Source organism: Vigna angularis, chromosome 1 (genome assembly GCF_016808095.1).
Source record: "Vigna angularis cultivar LongXiaoDou No.4 chromosome 1, ASM1680809v1, whole genome shotgun sequence".
NCBI classification, from domain to species: Eukaryota; Viridiplantae; Streptophyta; class Magnoliopsida; order Fabales; family Fabaceae; genus Vigna; species Vigna angularis.
In genome coordinates this window covers 14,155,540-14,167,819 of record NC_068970.1, presented here as the reverse complement: position 1 = coordinate 14,167,819, position 12,280 = coordinate 14,155,540, and the positions used below count along the sequence as shown (strand labels likewise).

Below are 12,280 nucleotides of genomic sequence, written 5' to 3'. Positions count from 1 at the left end.
TTCTCAATTTAACATCACCTTTTTGGTTATCCAAAAAATGTTATAAGTTTTAAAAGATCCTAGACCAATTACCAAATATCAGTTATCACTCTAAAATGGCTTCTCTATAATTTCTCTTACTAAAACCCCAAATTTTAGGCCAAAACAACCCATCAACAGTTATCTTTCACTACCTTCGATCCTACATCGATTTTAATACTTAGTTAGACTATAACAACAACAAGAAACATTCAAACCAACACCAAATCTCAAACATGACCATTATTACACTTCGGTCAAACATAATTCTTCACAGCATAGCATACATAAATTCGTGTATCATAACACGAAAATAAGGACAACATTAGCTTCCCTTGCCTTATTGGAAGGCTACAACAGTTATACGAAGCAAACTACCACTACCTTAGCTCAGATAACTCTAAAAATACCTACAAACCACAAAATCATGATCAGGATAGGTCCTTAGGACCATTGATCGATAAAGAACTAGATAGAGAGATTGAGTGACACATGCGATGAATTCTACATGCATTTGTCTTAAACTAATAATTAAAGAAAATAAGCAAAAACTAACTTACTCTATAAGAAAAACTGATTGATAGAGAATGGAGAACTCACAATTGTGGTCTCCTAGACACTTCCTGATTGTCAAACAAATATCTTAGGAGTTAGAAATCATAAAAGAAACAAAAGGAAAGAAAAGAGAATGAGTTTTAGAGAAATAGTGAGTATTTTAAATAATGATATGCCTTTATGAAATTTTATTTATATTATTGAATTATTTTAACATTAAAAACTTAGTTTCATTATTTGAAAACATCAATCAATACTAGTACTTTATTTTATAAGTTTTTACAAAACTATTTTCCTATATAAAATATTTAATAAAATGTTTATCATTTGTCTTAATTAGAAAACTACTATTAGACCCAACTTTTTTTTTATGTTAATATATTAATATTTTTATTTTATAATAATAAAATGAAAATTTTAGTAATTATATTTAAATAGATAATATTTTGATATAATTGTGTTATGTGTTAAGTTATGTATAAATATTTTGAATTATAAAACATATAATTAATAATATCAAATCATTGACTATAACAATTATATTAATAATAGTAATAAAATTAAATGTAATATGATTTATTTGAAAAGCCAGAAAGAAATAATAACGTGTAAGTGTGTAATTTAATAATGAATTTATATAGTTTTATTTTGATATTATATCATTGTTTTTGTTATTGATTTTTATTTTCATTAATTATTTAATTAATAGGACATTTTTTACCTTTGTAAAATTTTGGTGATGGTTAAAATAGATAATATAGGCATACATTTAAATTACTTTGGAGACCATACATTCCCATCTAGGTTGTTTTCTTTTCAAGGTTTGAAAATGGCTTATGACCCACATTCCTATCACCATCAATAATTAAAAATAAAAATAAAAATTTACATAAATTAACAGATGAGTTATTTATATTTATTTACCACACATTATAACATTTTCAATTAAACATAATATAACACCTATATTATTATATAAAAAGTATTATATAAAGAGGATTTTCTTAATGTACACACTTTATTTGAAATTTTATTTTTTAATTATTTATTTTAATTAAAATCATTATTTTATTAATTTTATTCTTTAAGTAAATTTTTTATTTATTTGACATTTTTTTCTTTGCAAAACTTAACTATTCTTTTAAACTAAAATAATTATTTATAATAAAAAATTATCTGCAAAAAAAAATACCTCGAATAAATTTTAAAAAATATTTAATTTTTTAATAATTATATTTAAAAAATTATTATTTTTTTGTTATCATAACAAAATCAATACATATACTCCCGATAGATGTCACTAATTCTTATATACAAGAGTTTCACTTTGTGTAAAACTTATAATTTTGCATAATCTTCTAAAACTAACTAAGAATATCAACAAATAATATATAATAAAAAGGTTTAATCATTTCGAACATTCTTATTTCAACGTGATCATCTCAAATAGGTTCTCGTATTGTAAATGTTCTCAATTAGGTATCTTATTATGAAAAATTGAATTAATTTAGACATCGCCGTTAGTTTCGTACTAACATCGTTAAAGGAGGTTACACGTGTCAGTTCATGGTTTTTTGAATTGTTTTTTATTTTTTTAAATAAAAAATGTCACATGTCAAATTGATATTGTGCCACGTGACAATGACAATGTGACATGGCACTGACAGTGTCACGTGTCATTGTCAAGCCACGTGTCATTGCATTAGTCTCAATTTGGTCCCTATATTTTTATTCTGTCTCAATTTGATCCCTGTATTTTTATTTTGTCTCAATTTAGTCTTAGTTTTAAAAATTAAACAATTTTGTCACTCCTCAAATTCAAACAAAATTTAAACTATATATAAATCTTAACAAATATTTTTATTAAAATTGATATTTTTATTAAGTATTTTTAACAATATTAAGTTTAATTATATTAATATTTACTTAATCGTATAAATGTTAATTTTGTTATTTAAATATATCTATAAGGGTTTAAAAAAACAGTCACATAACACGGTAGTGTGAATTTTCGTAGTGAAAGTTTCTATGCAAAATCATGAAAGAATAAACTACCTTTAATTACCGTTTTTATGAACACTTTCTCCAATTTTTTATTTAAAAAAAATTATTAATGTGAAATTTCCAAATTATTAATTATAGTGACATAATATGGTGGTGTGAGTTTTCCAAATGATTTAGCTCATTGGACAAATTATTAATGTGAAAATTTACTTTGTTTTTAAATAAAAAATTAGAGAAAAATTTCGTGAAAACGGTAATTAAAGGTAGTTTATTCTTTCATGATTTTCCATAGAAACTTTCACTATGAAAATTCACATCAGCATATTATGTCACTCTTTTTTTAAATCCTTGTATATTTAAATAATATAATTAACATTTATATGATTAAGTAAATATAAATATAATTAAACTTAATCTTGTTAAAAATATTTAATAAAAATATCAATTTTAATAAAAGTATTTGTTAAGATTTATATACAATTTAAATTTTGTTTGAATTTGAAGATGAACAAAATTGTTTAATTTTTAAAATTAAGACTAAATTGAGACAAAATAAAAATAAAGAGATTAAATTGAGACACAATAAAAATACAAGATCAAATTGAGACTAATGCAATGACACGTGGCCTGAGAATGACATGTGACACTATCAGTGCCATGTCACACTATCATGACCATGTGGCACAATATCAGTTTGACACGTGGGATTTTATTTTATTTTATTTAAAAAAATAAAAAGAAATAATTAAAAATTCAAAAAATCCATGAACTGACATGTGTCACCTCCTTTAACAATGTTAGTACATAACTAACGACGAGGTCTAAATTGATTTAATTTTTTACAATAAAGGACCTAATCGAGAGCATTTACAACGAGAACTTATTTGAGATAATCCTGCAGAAATAGGGATGTCCGAAATGATTAAACCTAAAAAACGTGAGAATCTTAATTTTTAGAAGACTTTTTTCTTCTCAAAACCTATTTTCTCTCAACCATCTTTTTTTTTCCCAAATTTCTATCTCTTTCATATTTTTTTTAAGATCAAACATATGGAAGTGATCTACACGTAGAACTCTACTAAATCTTTTGATCAATTTCTCTTTTAGATGAGTTCAAAGTATATTCCTTTTCTATATAACAACCTGTTATCTTTCACATGCTTGCTCCATTTTTTTTTGTTCTTAATGAAACTTTTGTGGTGGACATGCTAAAGTTGTGTATGGATCATTGTTTGAGTATTTTTATTACATAGATAGAGTGATTTCTATGGGTGAAGCTCTTCAAGTGAAATATATAGTGGTGGAAATAGTGTATAATATATGAGGAGCTAATTATTTAAGTTTTTTTCCATTTGATATTTATAATTGTAGAAATGAAAAACTGAGATAAATTTATATGAATATGAATCTGGATTGAATTGTAGTTGTAATTAATATAATTGAAATTTTGATAACCGAGTCTAAACATATCAATATTTAGTTTAAGATAACAATGAAGTATAATTTTACGTATATTTTAAAATTCAAAATATTCATTTTTGGAGATCCTTACTTAATTTATGCAACATTTTAAACAATACTTTAATATTTAACAGGGAAATTAAGGTTTTAAATTAAGAAAATTCTCAATTGAGATCATCTCCACCCGACCATGTTATCTTCTTAAAAAAAGTTTTAAATGTTATATTTTTTAAATTTAACCCTTTGACCGTGTTTTTAAACTCAATTATTATTTTTTAATTATAAAACTATCTAAAAATAAGTAAAAATTATTAAAATAAAATTATAAAAATATTTATATTTAATTTTATAATAATAATAATAATTAACACAAAATACGCATGTACAGAAATTAAAAATTGTTATTCACCTTTTTTATTTTGGTGGATGTGTACTTACAACAAAAGAAGCCGAACGACAGCAATAGAAGTCGTTTTGGTTGAATACCTCCTCCGAAAAAGCCAGAGCAGGGAAAGAAGCAGTTGCGCAAAGTTCCGATCTGAAGACGCAGCACGTAAAGGAAGACGAAGATGACGAAGAAGAAGAAGGTTCCATGGTTCTGGACTTGGGTCATAGGTTCCGTCGTGTTCAGGCTCATTCTCCTCTACTTTCCCAAAAACCTCAACCTCTCTTCTCGCCCTGAAGTCTCCACCCCCCTCACCAGCCTCCGCCGCCGTATACTCTTCTTCTTCTTCTTCTTCCTCAACTACCTTTAATTCCTATATCCATGCTTTCTTATCAACTTCAACTTCTATTTTCGCAGTGGCCGAGGGTTACTGGTTGAAGCAGTCGTCAGTTTCACCCTATGCTGGTATTTCCCTTTCTAGATTCGTTCATTGGATCAATTTATATTATTGTTTAGTCTCTGTAAGAAATCTCAGGCTCTTGTTCGTGTTTCCAGGATCAATGTACCATGGTTCCCCTTTGTTATTGACACTTCTCGGCCCGCTTACAGTTAAAAGGTACCTGTTCTCAATTGTGTCAGATTTTGTTCCATTGCTTTATTTAAATGAACTCACTTACTAAGTTTGAAATTCCTATGTTGTAATGACTTCGAATTACCTTGTCGATGCTTCAGAATTGAAGGACAGCCTGATCATCTTTTATGCAGGTAACTTTCTCCGCCTTTTACTGATGAGTATAACTAGTATCTATTCAGTTGTTTATTTCTATTTTCCACAGCTCCTGAATCATACTTGTTGTGATCTTCGTTGCTCAATAATTCTTATCTATACTTGGAATTCTGTTTGCCTTTGAATCTTGTATATGCAGTTCTTTACCCCTGTGTTCACTTATGTTTTCTGCATTCTTTGTTAAACAGTAAATAATCAGCTCATTTCTGGATATAGTTTGGTTTTTGTTATTGCAGATGTGGTTAGTGCAATGCTTATTTGTGCTGCTGGTGAAAAACTCCAGGTGGCATACAGTTCAAGCTTACAATCACTCGGCCTTCGTGATTTGTCAGAGAATTCAGGTTGTTAGCATGTGCTTCCACTATGATCCTTCTGTTCAAATTTGATATGAGTATGGTTGTATGTGCTTCTCCTATTTTTATTTGTTATTTTTAATTGATTTATAAAACTAGTGTATAAGTTTGAAGATCTTTTTCAGATAAAGATATGTTGTACAATCAAAGAGATAAATTTTGTTCTGTCATGCTGCATTATAAGAAAACTGTAACACGGTACTTGATGAAGGTTACTGGTAGTGTTAACAATAGATATGCAAGGAGTGGCCCTTTGACTCTTGGCTTGCTTTTCTTACCTCTTTTGGGATATGTATTAAATGTGAAAAAGTAAAGGTAGGAAATGAAACACCTTGTCAATCATCACACGTCTGTGTTGTTTCTGTGAACAAACGGATGGTGAAGTCTGTGTCTGTCTAGTGTTTGTATCATAACAAACACTATGCTTCCCTTTCCAGGCAAAAGATAATGTGTTTTACTGAATTGCTGAGAATAAAACAGGGTATTTGCAACTATTGTTGTGAAGGGTAGGTGATGGTCATATTTTAAAATTTAATGTAAAAATTTCCCCTTCTGGTTGTTGATCTTTCTGAAACTTGCAAATTCTTTTTCATCCCATTTGATTGTATCTTTGCTGTTTCCAGAGCGTCTTCCTTCAGGAGATTTTGCTGCTCTTGTATACTTATGGAATCCTTTCACAATAGTTGCATGCGTTGGTCTATCCACATCTGCAATTGAGAATTTGATGGTTGTGTTATCTCTTTATGGAGCATGTTCGCGTAAGCAGCTAATAACCTATGGTTTTAATTTCTGAACTTTTAGATTCTACTGACTCACTCCTGTCATGTTTAATTGGTATTTGTTAGTTGTTTTCTGGTTAGGTTTTATTTGCTTTCTAATATTGAAACATGAATTTTGCTTGGCGTTGATGAAAAGTTCTGTTAGTTCTAGCTTCTTAGGGAAGTTTTGTGGGAATCTCAATTTTTAGCTGAAGGATTACTTTTATGCAAAAGGACTTTGATAAACAGTTTTCCATTTATTTTTATTATATTTCTGTTTTCCTGAAATGTTTCTTGGTCTTATATTGTGTTGAATTGAAATGAATATGTATATGTGTGTGTGTGTGTGTGTGTATTCTTATTTGAGCAATAAAACCAATAAAACATGGCTACTAAAGGGGGTTGAACTTGTGTAAATATAATAGTAATTACTAAGACTGAACGCCCCAAGCTAATTTGAGGAATAATTATTCTTTAGGTATCATTGTTTTTTGTGTTTTCTATCAAATTTTCTGTCTGGTATACATTTTCTGTAAGTTTGCTGACTATTGAGCCCTGACTATCATTTTTTATGTACAATATTCTTCTTCTTTAACTTTCTTTTTTCATATTTTCTCTCAAATGCATGGGCAATATTTCTTTGTTATTATTGCCATTGAATTTACATGTCTTTGTTCATTTGATATCCACTTGTGTAGAGGTTGCCTATTGCTATATTCAGCTAGCTATTAGATTTTGAAAGTAGTTGTGAGAACTGAGGAAGAAAGATCATTATCACCTTTTACATACGTGGTCTTGTGATCTTCATCTAATATTTTGTGTAATGTTGGAACTGTACTGATGTACAACAGGACTAGCTCCGTTGGCAGCTTTTGGATGGGTCATGGCTACACACTTGTCTCTGTACCCTGCTATCCTTATTATCCCAGTATGATGTTGCTTGAACTTGTTGTATAACATTTTCAGCATAATCTGCAAATCTTTGTTCTCTGTAATTTGCATTTATTAATCTGTAGATACTAATATTATCCTCTTTTCCAGGTGATATTGTTATTGGGATATGGTCCTGATGCTCCTCCTAGGAAATTATTCTGGCAAAGGAATAGGCTTGAAGTTGGCAATTCCTCCTCAAGTGATAGTTATTCAGAAGAGAAAGCAAAGAATCAGCTAAAGGTTGCGAATGTATTCTCATGGAGGCCAGTTGTGTCTTTTCTGTTATGGACTTTGCTTTGGTCATCCTACATCTTAGTCCTTTGTAGTATTTATGTCCAGCAGTATGGCGGTCTACAGGAGTTATTCAAAAGGTTTTGCTTAAATACTTTTACAATTATTCATTTCTGACCATAATTTTGTAAATGACGAAATAAATATGCATATTTGTTCATTATTATAGTAGTTGCAATAATTCGGGTTTAGTGTTAACGGGTCTTCTAAAAAGTAAAAACTGGTGGAGCTTTTCTAAGATGCAATGAAAAATCCAGAATATCATGTGAAAACACAATTACGATAACTCCAAAATAATTACGGAAGTACTGGGTTTGTAACTGCTGCCATTATCGACTTTTGGAGTCACCAACAACTTTTGAAAAGCATAAGCTACCTTGAGGCCTGATAAGATTTAGAAAATTTTAAGTCCATATTGCTGTTGTTTGTTCATGTCATACTCTAGTTAGTTATTGTTGGTGTGAAACTCTGAAGTAAAACCCTTTGGGAAGTCAAATAATTCATTTCCCACTCAAATAATCAAATAATTGATTTTTATTCTTTTACAAAAGAAACTATGCACATTTTTCAACATCATTGTTTAAAAAGTAAATGAACTTAGTGTGCGGAGAATTAATATGTTTACCATGTGTTGAGGGAGGTAGATTTTACTGCATTATTTCTGTTGAAGAACACTGTTTGTGATTATGAAATTTATATTATTTCTTTTTATTCTCTTTTGTTATTATCATTATCAAGAACTGTTGAACTGTCAACTGTCACAATTTCTTGTTTCATGGGAATGACAAGTTTTTCTATATCTTGTAAATAAACTTCTAGGTTCTTTGTGCAGAACCTATGGCTTCATTCTTACAATACAAGATCTGTCTCCAAACATTGGTGTTTTGTGGTATGTGCTATAAGGAAGGGAAACTACCACCTTTAGTGTGGACTTGAATATTTTATTCCTCTCATGAACTTTGGCACTTATTTTGTTCTGATGGTATTTGCATTACAGGTACTTCTTTGCAGAAGTTTTCGATTTTTTCAGAAATTTCTTCCTGATAGTATTTCATGGGAATATTCTGTTGATGCTAGCACCATTAGCCTTGCGGCTTAATCACCGGCCATGCTTTCTAGCTTTTGTATACATTGTGATATCTTCTATTTTGAAATCTTATCCTTCAGTAAGTTGTTTATTTTTTTCACAAGTTTCTATTTTTTACCTGGACTCAAATTAGCTCTTGGAATTTAGGCATGATGGTCTCTCTGGGTGTTGCTGAAAATATTTTTATAATTTAGAATGAAAGAGATGCCGTTATCCTGTTAAATGTTAAATGCATGATATTGTATGATTACGTCGTCCAAAATAGAAATTATGCAAATAAGTATGTTACACACTTAGCACATTCACATATGCACGCTTTGATGGGAAAATATTATCAGTGCAGTTGTAAATATTGAGCTACGAACTTGAACATGGAATGTCCAGCACTGATGTGTTTATTTTGTGTGAATTTTCATCATGCTGGTATCTGATTGATCTGTCATTCATCTATGCATCTATTATATCTCCAATCTACTTAGAGAAGTCCATATATATTATGTGTTTTGTGTGAATTTGCATCATGTTTCAATGTGAATGATCTATATACTATATTGTCTTATCTAACTTGTCAGTACTCAGACATTAAATAAATCCATCACTGATGTGTTTATATTTTGTGATTTTGTGTCATGTTTCAAACTGGACTAATCCCTGTAACCATTTTGTTTTCATTATAACTAGGTTGGTGATTCAGCTCTATATTTGGGTTTACTTGGGTTATTTGCTTATGAACTCAAAGGTTATTTCTCTTTCTTTTTTAACCTTTTATATTGCGCATAATCTCTTTTTGGATAATCAACTTCCTTGATTTTCAGATATGCAGTTTTCATTCTTCTTATTATCTGGTTATGTTGGGGTTTCACTTCTTAGCCCTGTGATGCACAATTTATGGATATGGAGGGTATGGAGTTGTGTTTACCTTCAATTTCAAATAGATTTTTCTGTTGTTATCTTCAGTTCCTCATCTCTGTAAAAATTGACAGGGTACTGGTAATGCAAATTTTTACTTTGGAACTGCAATTGCTTATGCGTGCTTTCAGGTGCGTTATATCTACTCATTGTGATATTCGCTTCTCCTCACCTCATGTTAGTCATTATTACTTTATCTCTTTTCTTCACAACTTTTTCTAGCCATTAAGTTTATATACAAATGGAGATCTTTGTCAATTTACATCTGCCACCCATTTTATCATGATCAGAATTGCATTTAGTTTATTCACATTCTTTTTCAGAAAATGTTTATCAAATAATGTCAGTTGAAGTTATTTGTACTTTCTTGAATATTTATCACATACTGTGAGCCAAAGATTGATGCTAGCTCATCAACACAAGCCCCAGCCTTGTCTAGGACAAGGGTCCCGTAGTAAAATCTTGACCCTTTTCACTTTCCTCGATGTCCACGCTTCAAAACCAACTTAATTCCATTATGGTGGTGTACTTCATTGCAATTGGCAAGTTGTGTCAAAATTATACCTATGAATTTAACCTACGGACAACCTCAGCTCACTTTTAAAATAACCCCTTTTTATACTAGCTTCCAAAGACCCCATATAAAGGGATTAAGGTAAAGGCCAAAGTGAGTTTGAGCCATTACAACATAACAGTAAATTTTAAGAAAAAGAAATTAACACATAATGAACTAATATTACTCTTTGCTTAACAAAATCTCATTAGTTTGTCTATTTTAACTGAGAGCATATAATGTAAAATTATTTCACTTAAATTTATAATAAATTTTCACTAATTTATTTTTATGTGAAACAAATTATTTTCTTTTTCTTTATTTATATCTGTATGCTACATAATAACTAAAATAAAAAGAACTGGTGTAAAATAAATATGGTTTGATAACTATTATTTTTAGAGTAACCTCTTTATTATTATATATTTTTACAATATTTAATTATTGATATTATAATATATCTACTATTTCATGATTTTTATTGGTGATGAACTTACATAAATCAAGGTAAGCAAAATTAAGCTTTCTCAATTTAAATCAAACACTATTATTATTTATAAGTTCATCGTATAGTGTGCATTTTTAATCTTTTTATTCAGTTATCAATTATTTTTTGCAAAATTTAAAACATCTTATTATTTTTTAAAAAATATCTCAGAAGACAAAATAATAAAAATTTACAAATATAACAGTAAAAGTTGGCGTAGACATCTTTAAAATTTCGAATTATTGATTTTTTTCCCTTGAAATGGGTAATTTTGATCTTCATAAAATAAATTCTCACATTTTGAAAATTGATATGATTTGTAATTTCAAATATTCGTTTTAACCATAAATATTATCCATTTTTAAAATTTTAAACAACCTTGAAATTTATATTAATATTATATCACATAGATATCAAATATCCCTAAAAGAAAAGGTTGGGTTCTCAGCTCACATCATTTCTCTTTTCCAATCACCTGATGAAATCATCTTATTTTTTAATTTATAGTTAGTTTTTTATGTTTTTGTTCCTTGAAGAAACATATGTTTTTCTTCATTGAGATTGAGTTTTATAATGAACTTACGTTGGATCATGATATTGATATTAATAATTTAAATTAAATTAGGTTGTGAATGACCAAAACTTGAAGCAAATTAATGTTTTTATTCATGTGTATAAGATTCTTTTAAAACAAATAAAAATTAAAACTTTCATTTTTAAAGGAGTGTTTTTTTTTTTTTTTTTTAAAAAAAAAAGATTAACCCATGGATGAGTTGTTGTCCATAGGACTTTTGTGAACATTTTAGCTCTGCATACTGGGCTATAATAAGTTTCCTAATAAAAATTCAACGTTTTGTATGTTATCCTGTAAATTTATGTATGCGTGTTACTTCGCATATGGCAGATCATTCTGGTGGTTGAGAGTGTCAGCGCCATGCTTAATCATGACAGAACGCTGACAAAGCTATGTACTGCAGCGGTTCAAAATGTCAAATCTTGAGAACTTGAACTATGATTCTATGCATCCATGGTATTCATGAGCTTTTCACGTGAATTAGTTCTCGGTTCCGGGAACCATTTTGGTGCTGTCCCCTTCAATTACTTATCAAATAGCTGCATTTATTTGGATGTAAGCATTTTTCACCCTGATTAGTATCTGGACGCAAGACTCTGCAATCTTGATGCTGAATGCCGGTTAAAAAGGAAAAACAATCATGGTTTTGTGTTGGGGTTCTTAGAGCTCTTATGTTCTTGGTGTACCATTCAGTAAGTTTCAATGGCTTTGTTCTTCAAAAGCAACTATAATGCGGCACATGATTTTTTTATTTTTATTTTGTTCTAAATTCATGTTACTATAATGAATGCACTTGTTGGTCGGAATATCTGGAGCGTGTCTATAGGAATGAACCATATGTAATGACACCAACATTTCGAGCATTTCTAACTTTATCATCTATCTAGTGTGATATTAGTCAAGGTTTTTTGGTTGCTTCATCTGTGATTATTACAATTCTGTAACACCCCTTTATTGTTGCTTTTCCTCCATTTGAGTCCATTGTCATTGCTGACAATTGCTTGATTCATACGTTGGATGGGCTGTTTTACGCACTCCACCTAGTCTAATCACTTCAGCCATCAACTTCTGCAGTCCATTTCACATGTTACTTTGACTCAGTCCATGCCTTTCTTTGAACATTCT

General features: G+C 29.4%; 1 protein-coding gene across 2 annotated transcripts; it reads left to right on the top strand.

Annotated features, from left to right (window-relative positions):
* The first annotated feature begins 4,482 nt into the window (after positions 1-4,482).
* On the top strand, positions 4,483-12,057 carry LOC108327776 (uncharacterized). Of its 2 annotated transcripts, XM_017561515.2 has the most exons (14): positions 4,484-4,752; positions 4,841-4,888; positions 4,979-5,039; positions 5,156-5,188; positions 5,427-5,551; positions 6,187-6,321; positions 7,173-7,249; positions 7,363-7,625; positions 8,378-8,434; positions 8,543-8,711; positions 9,314-9,371; positions 9,448-9,533; positions 9,616-9,672; positions 11,486-12,057. In XM_017561515.2, the coding sequence occupies exons 1-14, from the start codon at positions 4,608-4,610 to the stop codon at positions 11,579-11,581; spliced, it is 1,410 nt and encodes a 469-aa protein (XP_017417004.1). In that variant the 5' UTR covers positions 4,484-4,607; the 3' UTR covers positions 11,582-12,057. The 2 variants fall into 2 exon arrangements, with proteins under 2 accessions (XP_052726895.1, XP_017417004.1); XM_052870935.1 differs by lacking the exon at positions 8,543-8,711 and having other exon boundaries at positions 4,483-4,752; positions 8,365-8,434.
* The last annotated feature ends 223 nt before the right edge of the window (positions 12,058-12,280 follow it).

Excerpts from the sequence above, each read along its gene's own strand:
- LOC108327776 (XM_017561515.2), top strand. The coding sequence starts at position 4,608 with ATGACGAAGAAGAAGAAGGTTCCATGGTTCTGGACTTGGGTCATAGGT. Across the intron at positions 5,189-5,426 it reads CCTGATCATCTTTTATGCAG|TTTGGTTTTTGTTATTGCAG; the intron begins GTAACTTTCTCC and ends TTCTGGATATAG. Across the intron at positions 9,372-9,447 it reads ATTTGCTTATGAACTCAAAG|ATATGCAGTTTTCATTCTTC; the intron begins GTTATTTCTCTT and ends CTTGATTTTCAG.